Source organism: Cervus canadensis, chromosome 1 (genome assembly GCF_019320065.1).
Source record: "Cervus canadensis isolate Bull #8, Minnesota chromosome 1, ASM1932006v1, whole genome shotgun sequence".
Lineage (NCBI taxonomy): Eukaryota > Metazoa > Chordata > Mammalia > Artiodactyla > Cervidae > Cervus > Cervus canadensis.
This window is the reverse complement of record NC_057386.1, coordinates 29,978,877-30,002,459: the sequence shown is the minus strand read 5'-3', so window position 1 is coordinate 30,002,459 and position 23,583 is coordinate 29,978,877. Positions and strand designations below refer to the sequence as shown.

The window sequence follows — 23,583 nt, the reverse complement described above, 5'->3', positions numbered from 1 at the left end:
AGGCCAGAATACTGGAACGGGTAGCCTTTCTCTTCTCCAGGGGATCTTCCCAACCCAGGGATTGAACCCAGGTCTCCCGAATTGCAGGCATGTTCTTTACTAGCTGAGTCACAAGAGATACCCAAGAATACTGGAGCGGGTAGCCTATCCCTTCTTCAGTGGATCTTCCTGACTCAGGAACTGAACCGGGTTTTCCTGCATTGCTGGGGGATTCTTTACCAACTGAGCTACAAGGGAAGTCAATGGAAGCAACATGCTTAACTTCCGTTGGTTGAACATTATGACTTCCTTGGAAAAGTAGTTAACAAAAATTTATCTCTTGAATGGTTTACCTGTGATATAAATCTATAAGGAGTAATAATAGAGTATGCTAGACCCTAGGATAAAAAGTTTTTAATTGGTCCATATTGTCATCCTTGTCTTAACTTAAACTAAAAATAGTGCATGATTTCCTGCTTATAGGGAACCTACACATATGATACATACCTCCATGTAATGAAGTTACAGCTTCTAATTTATACTATGTTTTAAATGTATATGTAACATTTACTGTGACAGTTTTTAGCTTTCATTTATACTTTAACATAAAACATTGTTCTGATATTTAATGTAATTTTTAAGTTTTTATTTATGTATGGACATAAAATCTATTTGAGAAAAATGTTGCCATTTAAAAAATTTAGAATTGCATTTACACTGTTGCTTTTTTCTCTTAGTCCTCTTGTGGACTATAGAGAATAGTCCACAGTATGAGAAATGTTGATTGTATTAAGTTTAAATTGTGTATACAGTGACTATAAAGCTCTTTATTAAGTAAGACGCCTTCAGACTGCCTAAACGGTGCGGTGCTATCTCTTGCCATTTGCTCTGGAAACACCAGGTTTTAGGTGCTGCACACTTTACTGCAGCGACAGAACCTATCTGGGAAGTGTGTACATGCCCACCTTTGGTTGCCTTCACCACTTCTGCACACTGACTTTGCTCTCCCTTTTTATTTCTCATCTCTGTTTGGGAGGTCTCCTTTCAGTTTCCGGCTTTTGGAATTCCCTGGGGGCTCAGTGGTAAAGAACCCACCTTGCCGTGCAGGAGCCGTAGGAGACTCAGGTTCTACCCCTGGTCAGGAAGATCCCCTGGAGAAGGAAATGGCAACCCACTCCAGTGTTCTCGCCTGGAGAATCCCTTGGACATAGGAGCCTGGTGGGCTACAGTCCTTGGGGTCACAGAGAGTCGGATACGACTGAAATGACTTTAGCATGCACGCATGCAGTCTTGTGCATTCATTCACAGAGCACATGTTGGACACTGAGGTTCCATCCAGTGATGGAGATTACTGGGGCAGAAGTGAATAGAACAGGCCCCCGTCCCTGCAGGCTCTTCTTAGTGCAGTGGCGCTGCTGAGCACTGGGCGCCTCTGCTCCCACTGTTCTCTCAGGAGAGAGAACCAGCATGCGGGCTGCTGTGGGGTCCCTTGGTGGCTGCCTTCCTGGTTGGAGACCACGGCTCAGAGGTCCTGCAGTGGCCTGTCCTGCCGTGGCGTCAGGCAGAGCCATCTGTGCGGGCTGGGGCCTCAGAGGATGTCTCTCGAGGGAGGGTGGGAGCTGGGATCGTGGTGCGGAGGCCAGCTCTAAGTTGATGACTCTTGTTTTTGTACAGTTGGTACCAGTGTTTTAGGGTAAGTTTTCAGTTGTTGACATCTATTGACACTTTTACTCCTAAGACTGGTCCTGTGATCTGTGTAACTTAAAATTTATAAGTGCAGTTTGGTAATGTTTGCAGAGAATCAGTCTTCCAGTTTGCTCTGGAACATAGCCGTTAACTGTTTGTTAACATAGCCACTCATTTCTTTGCCAGTGAAGGGCTTGAAATCACCAAAGCAGCATTTTCTTACTTATTAGGGTATACTCTAGTGCCAGAATCTCCAGTTTCATTCTGAAGGTGTTTCAAATGATCAGAAAAACTATAATTTAATTCATTAAAAATAATTATATAGCAGACAGTAGTTGTAGGAGGAGGGGATGGAGTGCAGAGAACACAAGTACATTTTGTTAAAAGTCCACTAAGTGTGAATGCTGCTTTAATGTTCAATTCTCCATCACAAATCAGAAAGACTTATTGTAAGATGGTTCTGATGACTAATGGAAGCTCTGAAGGATTGATTTTTCCCCATTGTTTGACTTACACATAGTTTTTGTTTTTTTTATATTGCTGTATCACTATTCCAGTAGTTTATTACAATTGCCTGTTATAAGTTAGTGGAGTTTTATTGGTCATGTGTGTGTAGGTTTATAACAGACACACACACACAAGTATGAGATTGCATATTTAATTTTGGAACCAGATTTTTATAGAAATTCAATAAAAATCCACATTATACCTCATGATCTTTTATCAATTATAGTTTCTGCCTTTATTTGGTTTTCTAAATATATATAAGAATATATATTATCTTATTTATCTTAAGATAAATAAAGTTATTATTTGAGACAACAGTGTTAATATTTCTTTTTAACACTGTTGGATTATTGAATTTTCCTAAAGTCTGAATGTAAGACTACATCAGGGAAAAATACTTTTTTCCGATGTAGAGCTCCTACATTTAGAAGTTTGATTAGTTCATCATTTATCGTTTGAAGATAATGATTTTGTACTTGTAAATATGTTTATGTGATTTATGAGCAAGTTTGATATCTCAGTGACTGTAATGAGCTAACTTGTAAACATAGTTCTTTAAAATATGATTTGCCTTGCTTTATAAAGCCAGTTTTTCTTTGAATGGGGAGGAGCAGGAGATTTGCTCGGAACAAAGTTTTTGAGATATGGTTTTGTGAGTGTTAAATTTACCTCCATGTGTCCTCATTTTGATTTTTTATTTCTATGAGAATTTTAAGACCCCAGTACATAGGGATTTTCCTCATATAACACCTAATAGAATCCTGTGCCAATCAAAGTGAGAGCAGTTGGGAATCTGGCAAATAATTTCACACAAGAGCACTTTAGCTCTTTTTCCCCACCATGTGCTGCAGTATATTTTCAGCCCATGTCTGGAGAATTCTTGATGGCTGAAGACAACTTCTGGGAGTGCTGAATTTCTGTACCTTTGCCTTTTATACTTTCTGTAGCTCTGAAAAGATTTAGTGGCTTTAAAAAATTGTTTTCCTTGAGAATGTTTGCACAGCGACAAGATGTTTATTTAGAAAATTTCATGTTCCAGAACTGACTGTTATCCTTGAAGTTAATAGTAGAAATTAGATTACAGGTATTGATTGCTTTGGATAATACCGCACAGCTAAGTATTTGGGGGGAAATGGCAATATCCCAATGATAGATTTCATTGTGAAACTATTCTTTTGAATAAGCACCCTGGATTGTTTTTGAATTGGTAATAATAAGAATGAGCCAATAAAGAGGAGAAAGGATGTTTTGTGAGTCTTCGCAGAAGTTTGAGGAAGTCATTTGTAAGTTTACTGACTTGGTAAGTTCTGTGAAAGATGATGTTTCCCTCAGGAGAGTGTTTGACTTTGTTGGAGGTGGAGTGTAGGAAACAGGTGAGGAAGGGTCAAGCCCTCCTGCATTTAGAACTAGAGCTTAGAATACTTGATTGATTAAACTTCTAATTTTCCACTTTATTAGCAAAAATCTATACCCAATGACTAAAATTTTATTGCTTGAAATACTCAGCCTTCCTAAGAAACAGAATGACCACATTTGCTACGATTGGAGGTTAACATGGATTATTTAAATTTACATACATGCTGAAGTTAGTTGAAAAATGAGACTTTTATAGGATTTGCCACAAGTCCTTAGGACTAAACGTCTATTCTATTCATCGCTATCTTTGTGGACCCTGATAAACTGTCAATGGAAAGCCCTTCTGCTTAGAAACTGCTGCTGCTGCTGCTAAGTCACATCAGTCGTGTCCAACTCTGTGTGACTCCATAGACGGCAGCCCACCAGGCTCCTGTCCCTGGGATTCTCCAGGCAAGAATACTGGAGTGGGCTTCTACTTTTATACTAATTGAAGCCCATGAATTGTAGTCTTGGCAGAGTCAACTTCACATGTTCCCTTTAAACCAATTACCGAAATTCCAAGGAGAATGTTACCTAATTATCTCTGGTCTTGGGAGTGAGGGGAACATTAATTCTTTCTGAAAATGGTTTTGTTGCTAGAAGAAGAAAGGTTTCAAATACCTGTTGCACCTTAAAAATCATTTGGAGAAGCTTACTGTGTGTTTTTGAATGAGAAAAAAATGCATGGTTCTCCCACGCTGCAGGGTCTCCCTTCATCTTCCAGTCCAGCTTTACCCTGAGCAATGAGAGGATATTTGATGAGACTTTTATGACAAGTTTCCAGAAGGTATTCCCAACTAATTCTCCAGTTAATCAAAGTGACTTTCAGTTTCGCTTATAAATTTAGGGTGATGGTTTTTAAACCAGGTGCAGTAAATTCTTGAATTCTTACTGCATGACCTTGAGTGCTTTGAAAATCCAGACACAAGTGTCTAGATGAAAAGATGTTCCAGAGGAAATGTGCAGGGGCCATGTTGGTGTTCATCTTTCTTTAGGTAGAATTCAGTGAATACTACTCAGAAATGAAAATGAAGTGTATACATACTTACTCCTCTTCAGAGAACCTCTTAAAAAGGTTAAATAAACAGAGGCATGGTATAACAGTTAATAAACATATATATGCCAGTAGTGGTGAGAGGCACCGCTGTCTTTAAAGGTGGGTTAAATCTTGAGCCTGCTCTGAAGAAGCTTCTGTTCTTTGAGAAATTGCACATGTAGAGGCAGACCGCGTGGTAGAAATAAACTAACAGGTAACTCTCACTTCATGCTTGCCAAACCCTGTTCTAAGCTTTTTGTGTCTCTTACCTAATCTTCTCTGTCACTTTAAATTATCTAAGTTATTAACACCGTTTCTTCCAACAACCTTATGAAGTAGGTACATAGATGAGACTGAAGCCCAGAACAGTGAAGGGCATTTTCCAAAGTCATGCAGCTACGGAGTGGTTGACTATGTGACGCTGGCCTGGTTACAGGTTACATGCTGTCAACCGTAGCATTTTATTGATTCTTGAAAGAAAGCAGTGTGCACTCATAGGAATGATGCTCTAAACCATTGGCTTTTGAGGGGTCTTCAGTTGAAAATGGTCATGAGATCTGGACTTAAATTTATATCACTTTTGATTTTTCTTTTTGTCCCCAGAGTGTTTCAAAATGTTATCTGTAAAGTCCGACTAAACATTAAATGGAGAGATTCGTTCTTGCGGCTCTGAATGAAGGGACAGAAGGGATCTACCACTAGGGAAGAAATGGTCAATGAAAACTCTAAATTCTGACCTAGACAGACGCAGAGAATGGAGCGCTTTGGGTGGGATTGTCAGACGACTTGTTTGCAGAACAGCTGACAGATGAGTAGGTCAGGAGACTGGGGGTTTCAGTGAACACGGTGGTGGTGCAGCCATGCGCTGCTTGAGGACAGACTTGTGATACTTTTAGCAAGAGATTTATGTCCCATCTACATTCTTGTAATGAGAGTGGAAGAAAGAACATTAATTTTTAAAAAAAACTTTTGATGATAGACGTTTTCCAACTTAGAATAGTATAATAAACCCCATGTACCCATTACATAGCATCACTGATTACAGACTTATGGCCAACTTTACTGCATTTGTTGTTCTTCCCTTTACCTGTCTCTACTAAAACTCTGTCAAGCAAGTTCTGATTATCGTTAGTTCATCCACAGATGTGTCAGTCACACATCTTCTAAGTGATAAGGGTTAGACTCCTATAACTTCAGTACCTTATCACACTGTTAAGTAAACAAAACAGTATTATCAGACAGCCACTCAGTGTTCAGATTTCCTCAAGTGTCCTACAGGTGCCTTATTCACAGTTGATTTTTTTCAAGTTGAGCTCTCAACAAGGTCCACACCACATTTGGTTGATATGTCTCTTAAATTTCCTTAAAGCAGTTCCATCTTCTCTCCTTTTTTCTCCCCACTTATTCATTGAAAAACTTGGGCCATCTCTTTTGTAGCATTTTGTACACTTTGGATTTGACTGATTACATCCCTTTAGTAGTTAGTGTTTCACATGTTCCTTGTTGCCCTGCATTTCCTGTTACCTGATAGCTGCAGAAGCTTTGATCATGTAGAACTTCAGGTTTTGGACACGAACGCTTGACAGGTGGTGCTGTGTGTGTGTTGCGTCACACCAGGAGGCACGCGGTTTCTGGCTGCAGCTCTCCTTACGGCTGGCCCGCAGGCTTCAGTGCTGTCACTGTGATTCGTGGGAGTGAACTTCCCCATCGGCCTTTCTCCTGATGCTTCTGGCCGCCATCACTGACTTTCGTCTAGACTGATTCTTCATTTGGGACTGGCTAACTTGTGTTTCTAAACATTTGTGGTTTTCTGCAAATAGTTGCTGTCTTCAGCCAGCAAATAGTTTGTGTTTGGGGCATGCTGTCGAATGCATGTTACTGCACTGATCATGTATGACTTAACTGTACCAGTGCTGCCAGATGTGAGGTACATGTATATATATGCACACGCACGTACACAAACCCTAATTGCACTTTTCTATACTCCAGGAGAATTAGAACTGGACATCTGTCTCTTCTTACCCTGGAACATGAGTTAATCTATTCCCTAACCAGGGTTCTTTTCAACTTTTTAAAGATCTCTCAATCTCTGCAGGTAATGAAAAGCCATGTCAAATAATAATTCTTGTCTCTCTCTCTTTTTTTTTTTTTTTTTTTTTGGTGAAGTTGAGGAACCAGTGGGTATGTGAGACCAGTTCTGCCAAATTAAGATTGGTCCCAAACTGATGCCAGCTTTGCTCGTTAATTGATATTCAGCACTTAGAGTGCTCAGGTCCTCCAGGCATTCCCTTCCCAGGACTTGGGAGCCAGGATTAGTCATCAAAAGTCAGTTTGGTGAGAATAGAAGGAAATAGGAGTTCTCATCCAAGATATATTAAAAAAAAAAAAAACCCACAAAAGCCATGAACACCCTGTGTTCCAATTGGCAGTCACCTTCTCAGTGACTGGTTTATGCTTGTTCAACACGTGTTGTTATTCACCTTTCATTAATGACAGTTTCTTAAGCAGCCTTTACCTGTCACTGTCCCTATTCAGTCACCCATCTCGTAACTACAGGATGAATGTCTCCCTGTGGTGGTATTCTGATACGGCTTTGACCTTGCACAGTTGTGAATAACAAACCTGAGACACCTCCATCAGATGTCTAGGGTAATGCAGCGCTGAAATGGAAAAAGTTGGTTGAGTGTATAAAAGATGATCACAAATCTTGCAACTGAAGGCAGTTAAAAATGCCAGTTTTTTTTTTTTTTTTTTAAAGCCGGAGGATGGTGACTAATGCTTGTGTCATGAAGTTATCAGTTAGGTGCATTTCTTTAGTTAAAGTTTGCTGGCTAACTTTTTCAGAGAAACTACCTAACTTCTAGCTATGCTGCTTTTGATTAATGTGAACCAAAGAAGCAACAAATTAGATCTATCAGGAAGTACAGATAAAACCCCCAATCGAGACGTCTGAGTGAAGCTATTTGTCCTAAGGGTGTTAAATCAAAACTTGAGCTCGGATTATTCATTTATTTAAGAAATATTTGAGTTCCTGTGATACGCAGGTGATATTGTGAAAAGTCACCGGAGTGCTAAATCTAATTTCCAGTGGTCAGAAGTCATCCATATGAATATGTAGGTTCTGAGCATGAGAATGCTTTTGTTCAGATGTTGACCGTGTCCCCAAAGAAGCAAGGGGTTGTTATATAATAAATGAGGTATGCTCTTGAGGACTAGTTGAACATTATATGTTGTAGGGCTTTTGGCCCCTCCTCTAACTATGGATGATATTTTAGAATTGGAGAAACTATCCTTGAGATATAGCGTCCCTTCTGCTTTAGGTGGCACAAACTGCAGGCTTGCTCACAGTTTTGGGTAGCATAAAAATATCAATTTATAAATATTGATGAAAATAAGGAAAGATTTACTTCTTGATGTTAATTTCTTTTGCCTTTAGGAAATCTTAATATTCCTCACTTTTCACTGTTTCACATTTTGACACTGAGGTATTTTCTGACTCCACACAGTCTTCCAATGTCAGCTGTGCAACTCAGTTCTGACACTGTCTGCCTGGGGTTAGCATCACATCTCACAGATTAAAGGGTTCAGCCCCATCAAGTGACCCTGACTTCAGATCCAGCTGCAAATGGGGTGCCCAGGCTGCTCACACTTCTCCCTGGCTGACTGCATGTTACAGGGTTCCCTTAGCACCACACCCCCACCCCCTACCAGGGTTCACTTATTTGCTAGAACAGCTCACAGAACTCAGTTGTTCACCAATTTATTATAAACGTGTGTAACTCAGGAAGAGCCAAATAGCAGAGGCATAGGGCAAGGGATGGAGAGAGAGGAGGGCATAGCTTCCCTGCCTTCTCTGGGTGCATCATCCTTCTATCTCTTCTGTGTGTTTGCCAACCAGGAAGCTCAGAGCTAATTTTGGGGAGTTTTTATGAAACTTTCATTGCAAAGGTATGACTGATTAAATGGTTGACCTTTGGAGATTGAACTCAGTCTCCACACCCTCTCCCTTCTGTGGTGGTTGGCAGGTGGGGCTGAAAGTTATCACCCTCTGATGACTTGACTGGTTTTTCTGGACACCAGCGCCCCCCATCGTGAAGTTCTGTACGCCCTCCCCACCCTCCACCTAATTAGCATAAACCCTGATGTAGTGGAGGGAGGCTTGTTACGTATAATAAAAGATGTTTATTACTTAGAAAATTCCAAGGGTTGTAGGAGCTCTGTCCTAGGAGCCTCAGACAAATATCACATGCATTTTTAAAAAATTATTTATGTATCACAGATTGTGTCTGTAGCAAAACCGTGTGCATACAGCAGACACATAGCTTTGAATCAGTACAGTTTCTAGACAGGTTAATCTGAAGGTACCTGGAAGGAAGAGTGGGTACCCACTGTCTCTTTGGCCAGTGGGTAGTTGATTTTCTGTTGTAAAAAGGATCAAGATGTCCTGTCTGAGGACTGAGTGGTACTTCCAGTGTGATGCTAAATTGTGAAAGTAACAGCTTTCTTTATCCTAATCTACTTGCTAACTTATAGGATTAGTTTAGAAGAGTTAATTATTTATGACTGTGTGGGAATCCTTATTAGTATTTTAAGCTGATAAGGAAATAAATTAGATAAAGGAAGAAATTAACATTTGACAAAAGTCTGACTTTGTTGCATGAGAGTCTCTTGAACTGCAAGGAGATCAAACCAGTCAGTCCTAAAGGAAATCAGTCCCAAATATTCATTGGAAGGACTGATACTGAAGCTCCAGTACTTTGGCCACCTGATGCAAAGAAATGACTCATTGGAAAAGACCCTGATGCTGGGAAAGATTGAAGGCAGGAGGAGAAGGGGATGACAGAGGATGAGATGATTGGATGGCATCACTGACTCGATGGACATGAGTTTGAGCAAGCTCTGGGAGTTGGTGATGGACAGGGAAGCCTGGTGTGCTGCAGTCCATGCAGGGCCGCAAAGAGGCAGACACAACTGAGCAACTGAACTGAACTGATAATGGTATTATTCTAAGTAAACTCTGTAAGGAGAAGTCAGGTCGGTTTTTTTTAGGAGCTGCCCAGTTGAGGTCCTGCTTTTGGCTGAAATGGTCACCTCCTTGGCCCTGTGGCCTGGAAGCACTCACTGGAGCTCTAGGTCAGTGGCCCTTGCTTTGCCTTCATTGTGTCACACACATGTTCTCAGCACTGTGGTGCATATAAAAAAGGTGTGAAGCACTGATGGGAAAAATACTGACTGTATTATTAGAAAATACGGTGAATGTGCTTGTTTCATTTATAGGTGGTGGGAAGTTAAAATGGTGATGGTAGGATGTTGTGGGTTTGCCACGCGGGAAAAATAAATGTGATATAAGACCAGAGGGCACTTTGTTCCCTGTTAGAGCTCAAGCAAGCTGTTGTGAGAACACCTGCACCTCTGCCTCCACAGTGAAGCTGGTGGAAGCTTCTGCCTGGGCTCAAGGTGTTGGAAACCGAAACAAGCCCTGTGGCTCTTTTTGGCACAGTTCCTAAGTTTGCCTATTATGTGCCTTGTCCCACTAGAAGGAGGACCACTGTGGATGGTTTTCCAGAAATCCTAACAGATTGCTGTTGGTGTGTGCTGAGACAGTAACTTCAGACTTTGGTAAACTGTGGAGGAGTTTCATTAAATGCTGAGGGGTTTGATGGGGAGGCCTGCCCATCTCAGGAGAAGGGAGCTCTCTGACCATCAGTGTAGAAAGTTTTGTTGGAGTTGACACGGCATTTATGTCTCACTTATCTCCATGGGGCCCCTGTTGGTATCTTCACACATTTGAGGCTTGAGAGCAAAAATGCCCTGTGGATTTGGCTGAGTTTGGGGGATTACGTGGGTTTAAAGTGTTCTGGTGCCTGGACAAGGTGCTGGGCACCGTTACTGACTGGTGTGCCGTGAATGTTCCCCTCCCTGACCAGGGTTCTTAGCGCGTGTGGCCTCCGAGCTTCTCTTTGGAGGGAAGTAGTATAAGTTTAGGCCTTTTGTACCCGGACCGTGAAGGACGAAAGCATAAAGGAGATGCTCAGTAAGCTGGAGACACGTGAAGGACTCATAGTTCTTAGCGCGTCTGCCTCTCTCTCTACACTGGGGCAGAGGTGTGCTGACGGTCATGGCTGCCACCACTCCGTACCCATTTGGAACCTTCTCAAGGTAGGTGTGTAGCTGGAATTCCCGCTGTTAGGGTCCCATGCGGCTGTGCTTGCACGGCCATTGGAGCATGGCATTGTGGAGGGAGGGGATTGCATTGGATAGCGTTTCCTCTTTTCTTGGAGATTAAAATATTGTTAATTTAGCTGATCCCCAATCATTGGACCACCAGGGAAGTCTGCGTACTTGTATTTTTAAGGCCGTTTTTTTTAAACTTGTTCTCTCAGCCTCAGCAAGGTTAGGTTTAGAGAATAGATTGGTCCCTTTTAGAAAGTTCTGGTATCAGGAGCAAGGATGTTATAATTAAAATAGAAAAGAAAAAAAAAAAAAAAACCCTTAGTGTAGAAAAACCAAAAGAGAAAAGCAAAAAAAAAAAAAAAAATTTAAAAATCACTGATGATTTTAGCACTATGAATTAATTACCAGTGATGTTCTGGAGAGTGTGTATTATAAATTAAATGCACATGTGCTTTACTAAAATGATAGTTTATTAGACACATTATGTGTTGTCTGATTAAAAGAAAAAATAAGCCTTTAAACTATTAATGTTAGTTCTAATGTTAGTAGTCTTTTATGGTGTGTTTTCTTGGTGGTAGTGTGGTATTACCAATATGGGTGTGCCATAATTTTTATAACTCATCTAACCTGACCTGCCTCTTGAGAAACCTGTATGCAGGTCAGGAAGCAACAGTTAGAACTGGACATGGAACAACAGACTGGCTCCAAATAGGAAAAGGAGTACGTCAAGGCTGTATATTGTCACCCTGCTTATTTAACTTATATGCAGAGTACATCATGAGAAACGCTGGGCTGGAAGAAGCACAAGCTGGAATCAAGATTGCCAGGAGAAATATCAATAACCTCATGCAGATGACACCACCCTTATGGCAGAAAGTGAAGAGGAACTAAAAAGCCTCTTGATGAAGGTGAAAGAGGAGAGTGAAAAAGTTGGCTTAAAGCTCAACATTCAGAAAACTAAGATCATGTCATCTGGTCCCATCACTTCATGGAAAATAGATGGGGAGATAGTAGAAACAGTGTCAGACTTTATTTTTTGGGGTTCCAAAATCACTGCAGATGGTGACTGCAGCCATGAAATTAAAAGATGCTTACTCCTTGGAAGGAAAGTTATGACTAACCTAGATAGCATATTAAAAAGCAGAGACATTACTTTGCCAACAAAGGTCCGTCTGGTCAAGGTTACGGTTCCAGTGGTCATGTATGGATATGAGAGTTGGACTGTGAGGAAAGCTGAGTGCCGAAAAATTGATGCTTTAGAACTGTGGTGTTGGAGAAGACTCTTGAGAGTCCCTTGGACTGCAAGGAGATCCAACCAGTCCATCCTAAAGGAGATCAGTCCTGGGTGTTTATTGGAAGGACTGATGCTAAGCTGAAACTCCAATACCTTGGCCACCTCATGCGAAGAGTTGACTCACTGGAAAAGACCCTGATGCTAGGAGGGATTGGGGGCAGGAGGAGGAGGGGACGACAGAGGATGAGCTGGTTGGATGGCATCACCGACTCGATGGGCATGAGTTTGAGTAAACTCCGGGAGTTGGTGATGGACAGGGAGGCCTGGCGTGCTGTGATTCATGGGGTCTCAAAGAGTCGGACGTGACTGAGCGACTGAACTGAACACAAATATCTCTGCTTTGGATAACTTTTTTTGTGTAGTCTTTAACTTCCTAAAGCCCAGATTCTTAGGGATAGAGGTACTGGCTTAGCCATCAGGACATTTTGAGGTGTTCTGTAGGTATTGCCCTCTAGAAACCGGGCTAGTTAATATTGATTCACAGCAGTGCATTGTTTGTTCTTTTGTTTGTCTGTGTTCATCTGTTGACTGAAGAAGTGTTGAGGGTTTATGTGTCTGGTGTAATTCTTAGGCCACTGAGGCACATGAGAAGTAGTTTTTGCCTTGCTGGAACTGAGGTGGGTAAGGGACACCATCTGACTACACACAGCTGTGAAAGTACAGCTGTGGTAAAGTCCCTGGGGACCGCTGCTTATTGTACCTTTGTGAACTTTGATATTAGGGCTCTCTATTTATGTGTGGTATTTAAGGCAAAAACTGAATTTTATTTTTTTGGATGACTAGAACATTAACATTTTTTCATGTTAACGGCTTATTTCTAATCTATTTGTATCCCTTCTTTTGTTAATGGCCCGTTCATGCCGTTTGTGTATTTTCTACCGGGGATATTTGCTGTCACTGATTGGCAAGGCCCTCATACTCTCTCCTAGTGTGCCGTTGCAGAAGTAGTGGCTTTAACTGAGGCTCTGCAGTTCAGACAGAGCACTTCCCTCTTTGCCTCTCAGTGACCGGGGTCCTCACAGCAGAACTTGGGTCTGTAGAGGTCCAAAGCCAAGGTTCTGTCTGCATGGTGCTATGGACAGGCTTCTCAAGTCCTGTTAATTTCAGTAGAGCCTGGACATTTGTGCTGTACTGGCGATCCCGGGAGGGTCTTCCTGAACTGGCTGGCTTCCTGGGTATTTTTGCGGAGTTTGGACTAATCAGGATTTGGCCAGTTTAGTTGGAGAAGTTACATTTGTTTGCTGGTTATTGACATCTGGCCTGTGTTAGTCCTTACCACAGCAGTTCCGACAAGTAAGGGACAGTTTGTAATCTTGGTTTTACAGATGTGTGGATTACTAGACCACAGAAATATCCCTGTTTTTATCTTCATCAGTATTTCATTGGTGCTCACTTAATATCTAGCAAAAGTGCTTTTCTTCCCTATTCCTACCCTTTAACTTCCTCCCACCACAGTCTCTTTTAATTTTGGCAGGATGCCAAAGACAGTAGTCTTTATGGGTAGGTCACTGCTTTGTCCTTTTGTCCCCTCTGCCTGGCAGACTGGCTTGCGTATAAGTGCAACATTTCTGCACCTCTGGCTACATAACTTCTTTCATTGGACTTCCCCCAAATCCATCTTACACACAGAAGTGTTAAAATGTGATGAAGGGGCTGTTGGTTTCTTAAACTCAGCAGTCCAGTTTCCAGAATGCTTACGTGCATGGGTGAGTGAGTGTTTTGTTTTATTGATGAGAGTTCAGAGTTCTAAGTGAGATCTTATTAATTTTTGGATGTTGCTTACCCTTATGTACTAAAGTCTGGAGGAGGAGGAAGCAATGTAATGTTAGCTGATAGTGGCTCATTTAATGCTTGGAATGCCTGGGACTGCGAGCCTAGAATGGACAACGTTGCCCATTTCTCCTGATTTCAAGTCAATGTCCTTCCTCTCTTACTCTCTTGAGTTCATGATATGTAAGAGAGAGCACTTGTCACAGCAGTAATGGAGGCAGAAAACGGGATGAAAGTAAACTTTTGTCTGCCACTTTATTTCCTCATTTCTGAAGCTGTTTGAGGTTGCATAGTTGGAATTGTTTTCCTGTTTTCTGGTGATTACAGATAACTTGAAAAATTACTCTGGATATTCTTTCTGTTTTGCAAATGAGGTTACTCAGAACCAAGGGAGAAATGAGCATTTAAGGCAGTTCTTTTCCCCCACCCCTGCTGGCTGCTCTGAATACTTGTAGGTCAGTCACCAGTATTCCTGGAGGTATGATGGGAGTGCTCTGTCTGTTGTAGTTAAGGTCGCCACCTACTCCCGGCCTTGGTTCTGGGGAGTCCCCTGTGGTGTCAGGGGGCTTCCTCCAGAGAGGCTGATCCAATCACCTTTCCATTTCTGCCAGCTCCTTTGGCATGTGAGTAGTGGCTTAAAACAGCAACTGTTCGATTCTTCATGATTCTGTTTGTTACTCACATGTCTGCGTTCAGCTCCTTGGTCTGCTGGGGCTGCTTCAGCTCAGCTGGACTGGCCGGGCCTTCAGGCCTCCCGCTCCATTGCCCCTTCATCGTCCGGGAAGCTTGACTGACCTGCTTTCCGTTTAGACTCAGGAACTCTGCAGGAGCGTGAGAGTGGAACCGGCAAGGGCAAATCCCAGGCTTGCCTGGATTCAGGAGGAGGGAAACAGATTCCCCCTGTGATGGCAGGAGCATCAGAGTCACGTTGCAGAGAGGCACGGACACGGAGCTGTGGTTCATTGGTGGCTATTTCTGTAACAGTCTACTGCAGAAACCACAGAGATCTGAAAGCTGAAAGATGGCTTCCTTTCAGCCTCAATATTCTGAGTTGTTCTGTGGTCAGAATTAGAGCAAAAGATACTCCTGGGCCATAGTGAGTATGGATATGTTTGGACAGGTTCTCCTGCTTCAGAATCGCCGTTCTGAATATTCTTGAAGATCCCATGCTTGGGAATGCACCTCCCATGAGAATTGTGAGGAATAAATTGTAGAGTGATGTTACTGGCAAGGTTGTGTAAATGTCACTGGCATCCTCTTAAGGCAGAACTTTGAAGCCAGAATTTCAAGGGTGATGCAGAAAGGTGGACCTCTCGGTCCTTGGAGCAGCTGAGTAGGGCTTGAGGCTGCGGAACCACCTCGGCCAGCTTCGGGGCCAGCCGTGGTTCTCATTTTCTCCCTGCATTGAACAGATGTCCTCATTGTCATATAAATTATGGCATGAAAAAAGTCAGACAGCCTTGCCCTGAAGGACACAGCAGCACTATGGGAATATGACTGGATGAGGACACATACTGTTTTCCTTATCAGTCAGGGTTCCTGGGTGCAAACAGCAGAAACTGATTCCAGCTGATTTAACCCATGCTTTTCGTTGTCTGGGTCTGTCCCTGTCAGATTTATTCCCAGATCAGTAAATATGTGAGCATATTTTCTGTATCAGGCACCGAACTTGGGTTTCAGGTATACAAAACAGTCTTGTCTGTGGGAAACTCCTTCCATATAAATAAGGTGTTTGACCTGCCTTGTTTCTGTCCTACTGCAGGTCAAGGGGAGGGTCTGTTTATTTCTGTTGATTGGTTAGGAATTTATTATTTGGTGACAGTCTTACCAAAGGGAGGATTATAATCACAAATTTATAGTCTTTCTTGATAATGACTTTAAATTACTTGTAAAGCTATTTTAATCCCTATTAGCTTCTAAAAATCTCCACTAGCCATCTATAGTATCCTTATATTCTTTTCTGCCTATTGCAGGCAATTGAAAAAAAATCCATATTGATCCAATATCCTGTTTGTAGTTTTGTCAAAATATCTGAATACATGGTGGCAGGTTGCCTTTAGGGTTTAGTTTTTTGGGGCCCTTGAGAAAGAGAGGTAAAGACAAGAAAGATCAGAACTAAGAAAGGTTCTTACTTAGAGAATGAATATAGAGGAAGAGATGCTTAAACAAGCAAACAAAAAGGCTCATGCCTACAGAGATTCAGAAATAGCCCTTAAAGTATTGTAGAAGCTGCCTCTTTGTACCTTACCATCCACCTCATCTTTGCTGGCCTTTCTGGGGTGTTCTTGTCCTCCCCTAGACTGAGACTGCCTTATGAGCTCCTCTTAAATGTAGGGTGCACTGCTGAGAACAGGTCATGTAACTCAATCTCAGACTCTGAGTCATTGTTGCTTATAGATACTTTGAACTTTTATAGAATTCTTTAGTGTATTTTGTTGGTGAAAGATCAAAATATATTGAGTCATTGTTGCTTATAGATACTTTGAACTTTTATAGAATTCTTTAGTGTGTTTTGTTGGTGAAAGATCAAAATATATACTCGGACTGTTTTTAAGATAGCTGCAGATGTTTCTGAAGTAGAGAGTGTGTTTAAATCTCATTTATGTAAGTCACATTCTGTTCCTTGTGTGAGTGTTCATTTATATAGTAAATGTCCTTTAAGGACCCTAATTTATTTTTGTTTAATGTGAATGCAGTGTGAAAAGGAATCTGTGTGTGTGTGTGTATTATATAGAAATATTTATTTTCAAAAGAGCAATTTGAGTAAGTTTTAATTATAGTGACATGTTTTATTTGCCTGCAAAGGTTAGCTACTGTTCTGTCAAATTGGGCTTTTGCAGAGCGGACCAGTTTTAGTGTCTGTCTTTGGATAGTTTTCACAATGATTCTGTGTTCTGTTATTGTCCTTAGCATTTAATCTTTTAGCACTTTTTCACCATGCAGAGAATATGGGTGATGTACCAGTCAGTTTCAGACACACACACATGACAGGTGGTGTTCAGCCTTTGATTTGGGGAGCTTGTTAGCATTGAGCTAATTCAAATTTATGATCGCAAAGGTTCTTAATTTGCCATATAAAGTAGCATTCCTAGATTCTGGTATTTTGGGGGCCACCTTTTCTGCCCACTACCATATGCCTCTGGTCCCTATGTAATTACATCTGTCCTACATGCAAAATACATTCATCTGCCTCAACATTTCCCAGAAGTCTTGGCTCATTACAAAATCAGCTCAAGTCCAGACCTTGTCTAGACATCATCAGCTCACCAGTCCCAAGTCTCATCATTGGAAGCATCTCAGTCAGGTATGGGTGAGACTCTTAAGTATGATCCATCACGACACCAATTTCTTCTCCCGTCTGTGAACCTGGTAACTAGATGATGAATTATCTGCTTCCAAAAAAATTACAGTGGTAGGTCAGGCATTGGATAACCATTAGGGAGATTTTCATTCAAAAAGGGAGAAAACTGAAGGCAGAAAGGAGTGAGCAAGCAGTCCCAAACAATTTCAGAATCTAGCAGTGCCTGCAAATGGTCCTCCCCCTTTAAACCTTCTTTAAAAACAGGTTTGCAGGGCATGAAAGAACTTACTCATTTAAAGCTGCTTCTTGTTCGCTGCTGAACCTCTTCCCAACGGTTTTTCTTCTACCAACAGTGTATTTTACTAGTGATTCTTTTACCTGGTCATTTGATCACCATATATCATTAAAAGAATAAATGTATGTGTACAAAAATAAAACCTCTGAACTTTTCCAGTTTCACATGAACAAAAGTTTTAATTGTTTTTGGTGTCACTAAGTACCTTTCATAATTTTTTTCTCAGTTCTGCTTAACTTTTCATACCCTTGCCATTTTTTGTATTTTTTTCTTGATTTGTGTGATGTCCTTATATAGTTAGTTTTTGATTTTATATTGCAAGAATTTTCCAAGTCTTTATTTAATTTTTTAAAGTTTTTTTTTGTAAATATAGAGTTTGCTTTTTTAATACCTTTTGCATGTATAGTTTGAATATCCCTTCTCTACTTGCGATCAAATTAAAAATTATTTTTTTTAAAAAGGCACCCAAAAGGACAACTTGTGTGGAAAGTTCACATTGTACTCCGCTTATTTCTGACAGTGGGCTCCTTAGGAACCACTGTTATCCTGTGGCAAGGCGCGTCCCTGAGAGCCGCCCCTGGAGCCCGTAGGAGCCTGTGGTCCTGCCCTGGGGGCCTGCCCGCCAGCGTGGTGCTCTCGGTCCAGGTTCCTCAAAGCCCGGGGCCGAGTGGGTTGAGCCCACTCTTCTGAATCCACTGAGGCGGGAAGGGGTTTGGATGGGAGAGATGTTGTTGGAATAGGTAGATATGTGTATGATACACTGTGAAAAATGAGTGCTGGAAAATGTATCTTTAGGATGTACATGCAACCAAGATGTACTAAAAATGTGGAAAAACCCAACTCTGTTACAAAATTTCCATATAGTAAACCCCTACACTAGTAATTTTGTAAGATTTATTGACATAGAAAAAAATAGGATCTGTGACTAAAGCATGTTGCAAATCAGTACTGTGGTCTGATTTTGATTGTAGAGGAAAAAAAATATCTTTGTGTAGAAAATAGTCTGCAATAGACAACGATTATTTTGGGATAATTGGACTTTTAAGTGTATATACAAGTTTTTAAAACCCTATAATATACTTATAGGTGTATAATTATATATTTTTATCTTTTCTGATTTTTCTGGCTTTTAAAGGACTTTTTAAAAAGTAATATAACATAAAACATTGATAATTTCTCCCTTCCCAAGCCAAATAAATTGCCCCAGAGAAATGATGGTTTGGCTTACCTGTGTTATTAACTTGAAATTGACTGTTCCATGATGTTTTTAGCATCATGGTTGTGAAATGCTTTATATTCTTCACTCAGTTGTTTATATTACATTTGAGGGGAAATGATTTTTATTAAACTAAAGAATTAAAATGTAACACTGGAAAGGTGCTGATATTTTAGTATTTTTCAATATATCTGCCGAGGAGAATGATTTTTATAGCGGTATTTTTACATGCAAAAGCCTTAGCACCTCTGAACAATATGAACTGAAAGCACTGAGCACTGTTTTCTGTTCTTTTGGAGACAATGAGTGATTTGTGGTTAGTAACAACTTTGGATCATTTTTATTTACTTTTTCTTAATTCTGAGAAATTCTTTGCCACCTCTCAAAATATTATATTAATATATGTTAAAGCAAAATTTCCTACGTCTTGGTGTGAATTTCTTATGCCCTCAGAATCCTACCTGTTTTATAGTACTTGAAACTTTTACTTTTTATTTGTTATTTCTTAGGTAAACGCAAAGCACTGAAGTTGAATTTTGCAAATCCACCTTTCAAATCTACAGCAAGGTTTACTCTGAATCCCAATCCTGCAGGAGTTCAAAACCCACACATGTGAGTATTTCTGGTAATCACATAAAAGGCTCAACTCAAGCAAAGGTTTTAAAGTTATTGTATTTTATCAATTTTTGCAAGTCGAGGGGTTGGTATTTGTTTTATTTTATGGGCCATTTGAAATATTGCTATTTGGACTTACAAAAGCTGTTGATCCTGTAGTCTGAAGTAGGCAAACACAATTTTCCTTTCTAAAGTTTTACTTGAAGGTAAGAAAAGAGCTGAAGATTCAGATACATTTATACTGTTTTAATTTCTCTCATTGAACACAGAGTAGTGTTTAATACCCCTCCTCCTGGATTTCCAGTTGAGTTGTGAGTAGTATTCAGAATACTTAACACTCCCCTGGAGATGAGCACAAATCACCCTCACTCACTAGGTGACAAAGCTAACTCCCATTCTGAATATACCTAGTGCCCGTCAGATTTCCGTGTCAAGGTAAATGGAAAGAGTTTGTACATGTCAGTGTGCAGGTGTTAGTGATACTTTAAAACTGAAAAATAGAAATGACATTATGGTAATAGCACGTCACTGAAAAGTAGTAGAAATATATTAGTTAATTTAAAACAATCTTATTACAATAATACTTTACAGAAACCTTTGAATCGAAGTGAAGTGATGTGTTAAATAATAATGTCTTCTCCTCAAACCTGGCAGGAACATAAAGGGTCAGAGCCACAGATTTACATTTCTACTCATGTCCAGAAAAGAAAACATTTTCACCCATTTCTACTGTTGAAAACTATAAAGCAAGTGGTGGAAGACACAGTTTAAAAAGCTGTCAGATCCATTATTTTATAGCTTTGTAATAATTCCTCAACAATTTGCATTCAGACTTTATTAGACTACAGATATGTTTATTCTTCCCAAAGAGGCATGTTTATTGCTGTTTTCTTTTGAAATTTGGCATGCACAATATTTGCACAGTTACACGTTGGTAGAAGAGTATATTGCAAAGGGATGCTGAAAATATTTTTAAAGCATCAGTGTCTAGATGGAAGGAATATATGTGTGTGTAGGCTCTTAGGCTTGCAACTGCCACCTTAAGGGAATTGAAAGGTATTTTAAATGAAAACCGATAGCAGTTCATTTGGCTGGGTGTGGTGTCTGTCAGCTTTATTAGACTACTTTATTAGACCACTGTTCGCTGTTCGCAATGAGGTGTCTTGTCAGAGCTCAACCTTTTTACCTTCTCTGAAACATATTGAGGAAGGAAATTCTTAGTATTGCTTAATTAGTCCGAGCTCCAGCAGCAAGGAAACACTCTCAAAAGAACCTCCTTCTTCTTTTCCTAGAATTTCTAGTGAAAGCTAGTACCTAGCTAATTCCTGAACAAAGTCCTTTTCTGTTACCTTGGCTGCTAATTGAATTGCATGTTTGACATCTGAGAAAGAAAAGATATGTAGTAATCACCAAACTTAACAAATCTTTCTTTCCTTTTTTTTTTTTTTTAAAAAGCCCCTTGCACAAAGAGAAATACAACTTGATTTGCGTTTAGAACTTAGAAAAACATTCCCTTATCTGTACTCTCTTCTCTCATGACTTTCTTCATATCTAGGGGAATTCATGGACAAATTTTTTTTTTTTTTAAACAGTAAACAGTGTGAAAGTAAACGTTCTTCCAAAATTTAAGTCAATCAGGTCCCTCCTTCCCCTCGGCCCTTTCTGTTTTTTAAACCTACTACTTCATAGCAGTCCTGTAACCAGCTGGGTTTCTTTCTTGTCTCTTCTCAGGTGTTAAAAGTTAGAGAGGAGACAGTAGCAGACATTTTTACTTTGTGGTAGAATCTTTGGAATTTGGTTCTGGTATGTACACGGTTTAGACCCTGCCGTTGAGTTTTGTTATTGCACTGGTCTGTTTGGGGAATAGGCAACTACTAAAATTGATACTCGTCAAGGACAGTTTTTCCCTGCTTAGTGGGCTGGCACATCTCCTACCTCCCACCCGCCTCCGTGGGGCTCCTGTGTCATCTCAGGCACCAAAATCCACGGCTCATCACTGTTCAGGATAAGTTTGCAATTAGAAAATACTGCTTGCAGTATGTAGGGGCTTTGAAAAAGATGCTTAGTTTCTCAGTCGTGTGTGACTCTTTGTGACTCCATGGACTGTGGCCCACCAGGCTCCTCTTTCCTTGGGATTTTTCAGGCAAGAATACTGGAGTAGGTTGCCATTTCCTCCTCCAGGGAATCTTCCCCACCGAGGGAAGATAGCAGCACCTCTGTGCCAAAATGTTTCCTTCTCCTAAAATATCCTTGCATTCAGTTTTTTTTTTTTTTAACTTTAGTTGTAAATATAAATATAAAACTTTAAAAATGAACTTAGAGCAAGATTAGATGAAACATAAGCAACTTATGAAGTTAAGATTCATCCCAGGCACTAGTTTCAGATCCTTTTTGGCGTTGTTTGGGTGCAGGATTCTGTGGAAGATTAAAAAACAAACCAACAAACAAGACAGTGTCCTTACTTTCTGAGAAATAGCAATTTAAATAAAATTTCAAGAAGGCAGCCCTTGAAGAAGTAAGGCGTGGGGTGATACAGATCAAATGTCAAATGAGTGGTGCGGGAAGGGCAAGAGCAGTTCAGATAAACAACGTGGAGAAGTGTCCCCGAGGACCAGGGTTGGAACTGGGGTTGAAAGCCCCGTGGAGGAGCTCAGGTGGAGCAAAGCGGGAGAAGGGCATTCTGGTGAGTGTCCGCGCAGGATAAATTTGAGGGAGCCATGTTAGGTCCGTTTTACTGCAGCGGAGATGTTACTTAGAGATGACCTATTCCTCTCTCGCTTTTCCACTTTGTCTTTATTGTTGGTGTTCTTCAGTTTTATCAGAGTATGCTTAGGTTTGGGCCACCCTGCTGTGTACCGGATGAATGGTTTTAGTCTGAAGATTCATGTTACCTGTTTCCAAGTTGCTGCTGCTTTTCTTTTGAAGATTCTTTCATGTTTCTCCTGTTCTCTCCTCCTGAAATGTGTGTTATTTCATTTTTCTGAATTTGTATTCTGAATTCATATCTCTGAATTCCCCGAGTGTTTGATTTTTTTATTTTTTAATCTTTGTTTTCTTGCTTTATATCCTAGGAGATTTTTAAAAATTTTCTGACCCTTCTCTAGAATGTTCTGTTTTGGCAATTGACTTTTATGTCTAAGAGTTGATTCTGGCTTTTTTCTTGGTATTTTATTCTTAATTTATGGATGTAAAATCTGAAATTTAAAAATTCTCTTCTGTTCTCCAGATAATCTGTTTCCTCAGGGGGCACTGTTTCTCTTGTCTTTCTCTTTCGTGTTAGCTTTCTTCCACATGTCTAGTAATTCTTGCTTGTCCATCGATAGTTAAGGATGAGGAACTTAGAAAACTTACTGGAGGCTCTGATCATAGACGGTCAGCTGGCAGGTTGCCTTGACATTTCTGTGAATGGTTTGAGTACTGGTTGTTAGGCCAGGAATATTCTAGAGGCGATACTGAGTAGGCCAACATTTGCCCTGGGAGGCTTTGTTTTTTCCAGATAGTATGTTTATTTTCCTTAGAGACATGTTCTCTTTTCATTATGGGTTGAGTGTGGGGGGACAGGAGATACTGGATAAACCTTTCTTCTAGAAAGAGTTTTCATCAGTTTTCATCTTGAGTCTCTGGGCCTCTTCCTCCCCAGCCGTGGTTCCTTTCTAAGGCCGTGCTGGGAGCACTGCCTACCTCTGGTCTCTGCTCTGTGCTCCTCTCTTCCTGTGTGTTGTGGGTGGCAATTTTCTATATTTAAGTTTTTTTTTTTTTAAACTCCTTGTTATGGGAAGCTGTAAATATATCCAAAACTGGAATGTGGTAGATGAATTTTTATGTATTTATCAATCAGCTTTAGCAGTTAATATGGCCACTATTATTCCTCTGCCCTCCTTAGTTTTAACCAAACCTCAGACATGTTATTCTATCTATAAATATTTCAGGATGTGTTTCTAAGAGATAAGGACTCCTTTTAAAAAACACAATTATAATATTATCATTTTAATATCAAGTAAGTGATTACTTCATCATTTTTTTTTTCCCCAGTAGTTTGAAGCAGGAGCTAAACAAGGTTTTGTACTGCTCTTGGCTGACAAGTTTTTGAAACTGTAGAGTCCCTTCTCTTGGAATTTGTTAGTTTTGCTTTGTCTGCATATTTCGGTGTGCTTCAGGGTATTCAGAAATTTGCCTAAATCTCTGTTTCTTTATTTCCTTTTGTTTTTTTAAGTCATTCTTTTCATGTGTGTCTTTAAAGAATAAGACCACCCGAACAAGAAACCTTGGTTTTTAATTATCATTGGTTAAAATTAGAAATATTTCCGACACACAC

The 23,583-nt window shown here is 40.3% G+C and overlaps 1 protein-coding gene across 3 annotated transcripts in view; it reads left to right on the top strand.

Annotated features, from left to right (window-relative positions):
* The window catches only part of MAP2K4 (mitogen-activated protein kinase kinase 4), a 79,101-nt gene that overhangs the window by 10,550 nt on the left and 44,968 nt on the right, over nt 1-23,583 (top strand). For 2 of the 3 annotated variants that reach the window (XM_043473917.1, XM_043473934.1), the window contains one exon: nt 19,163-19,265. The exons of the other annotated variant lie outside the window; for it this stretch is intronic. In XM_043473917.1, coding sequence (XP_043329852.1) covers nt 19,163-19,265 — 103 coding nt within the window. The remainder of the gene's footprint in view (nt 1-19,162; nt 19,266-23,583) is intronic. 3 annotated transcript variants of the gene reach the window in all.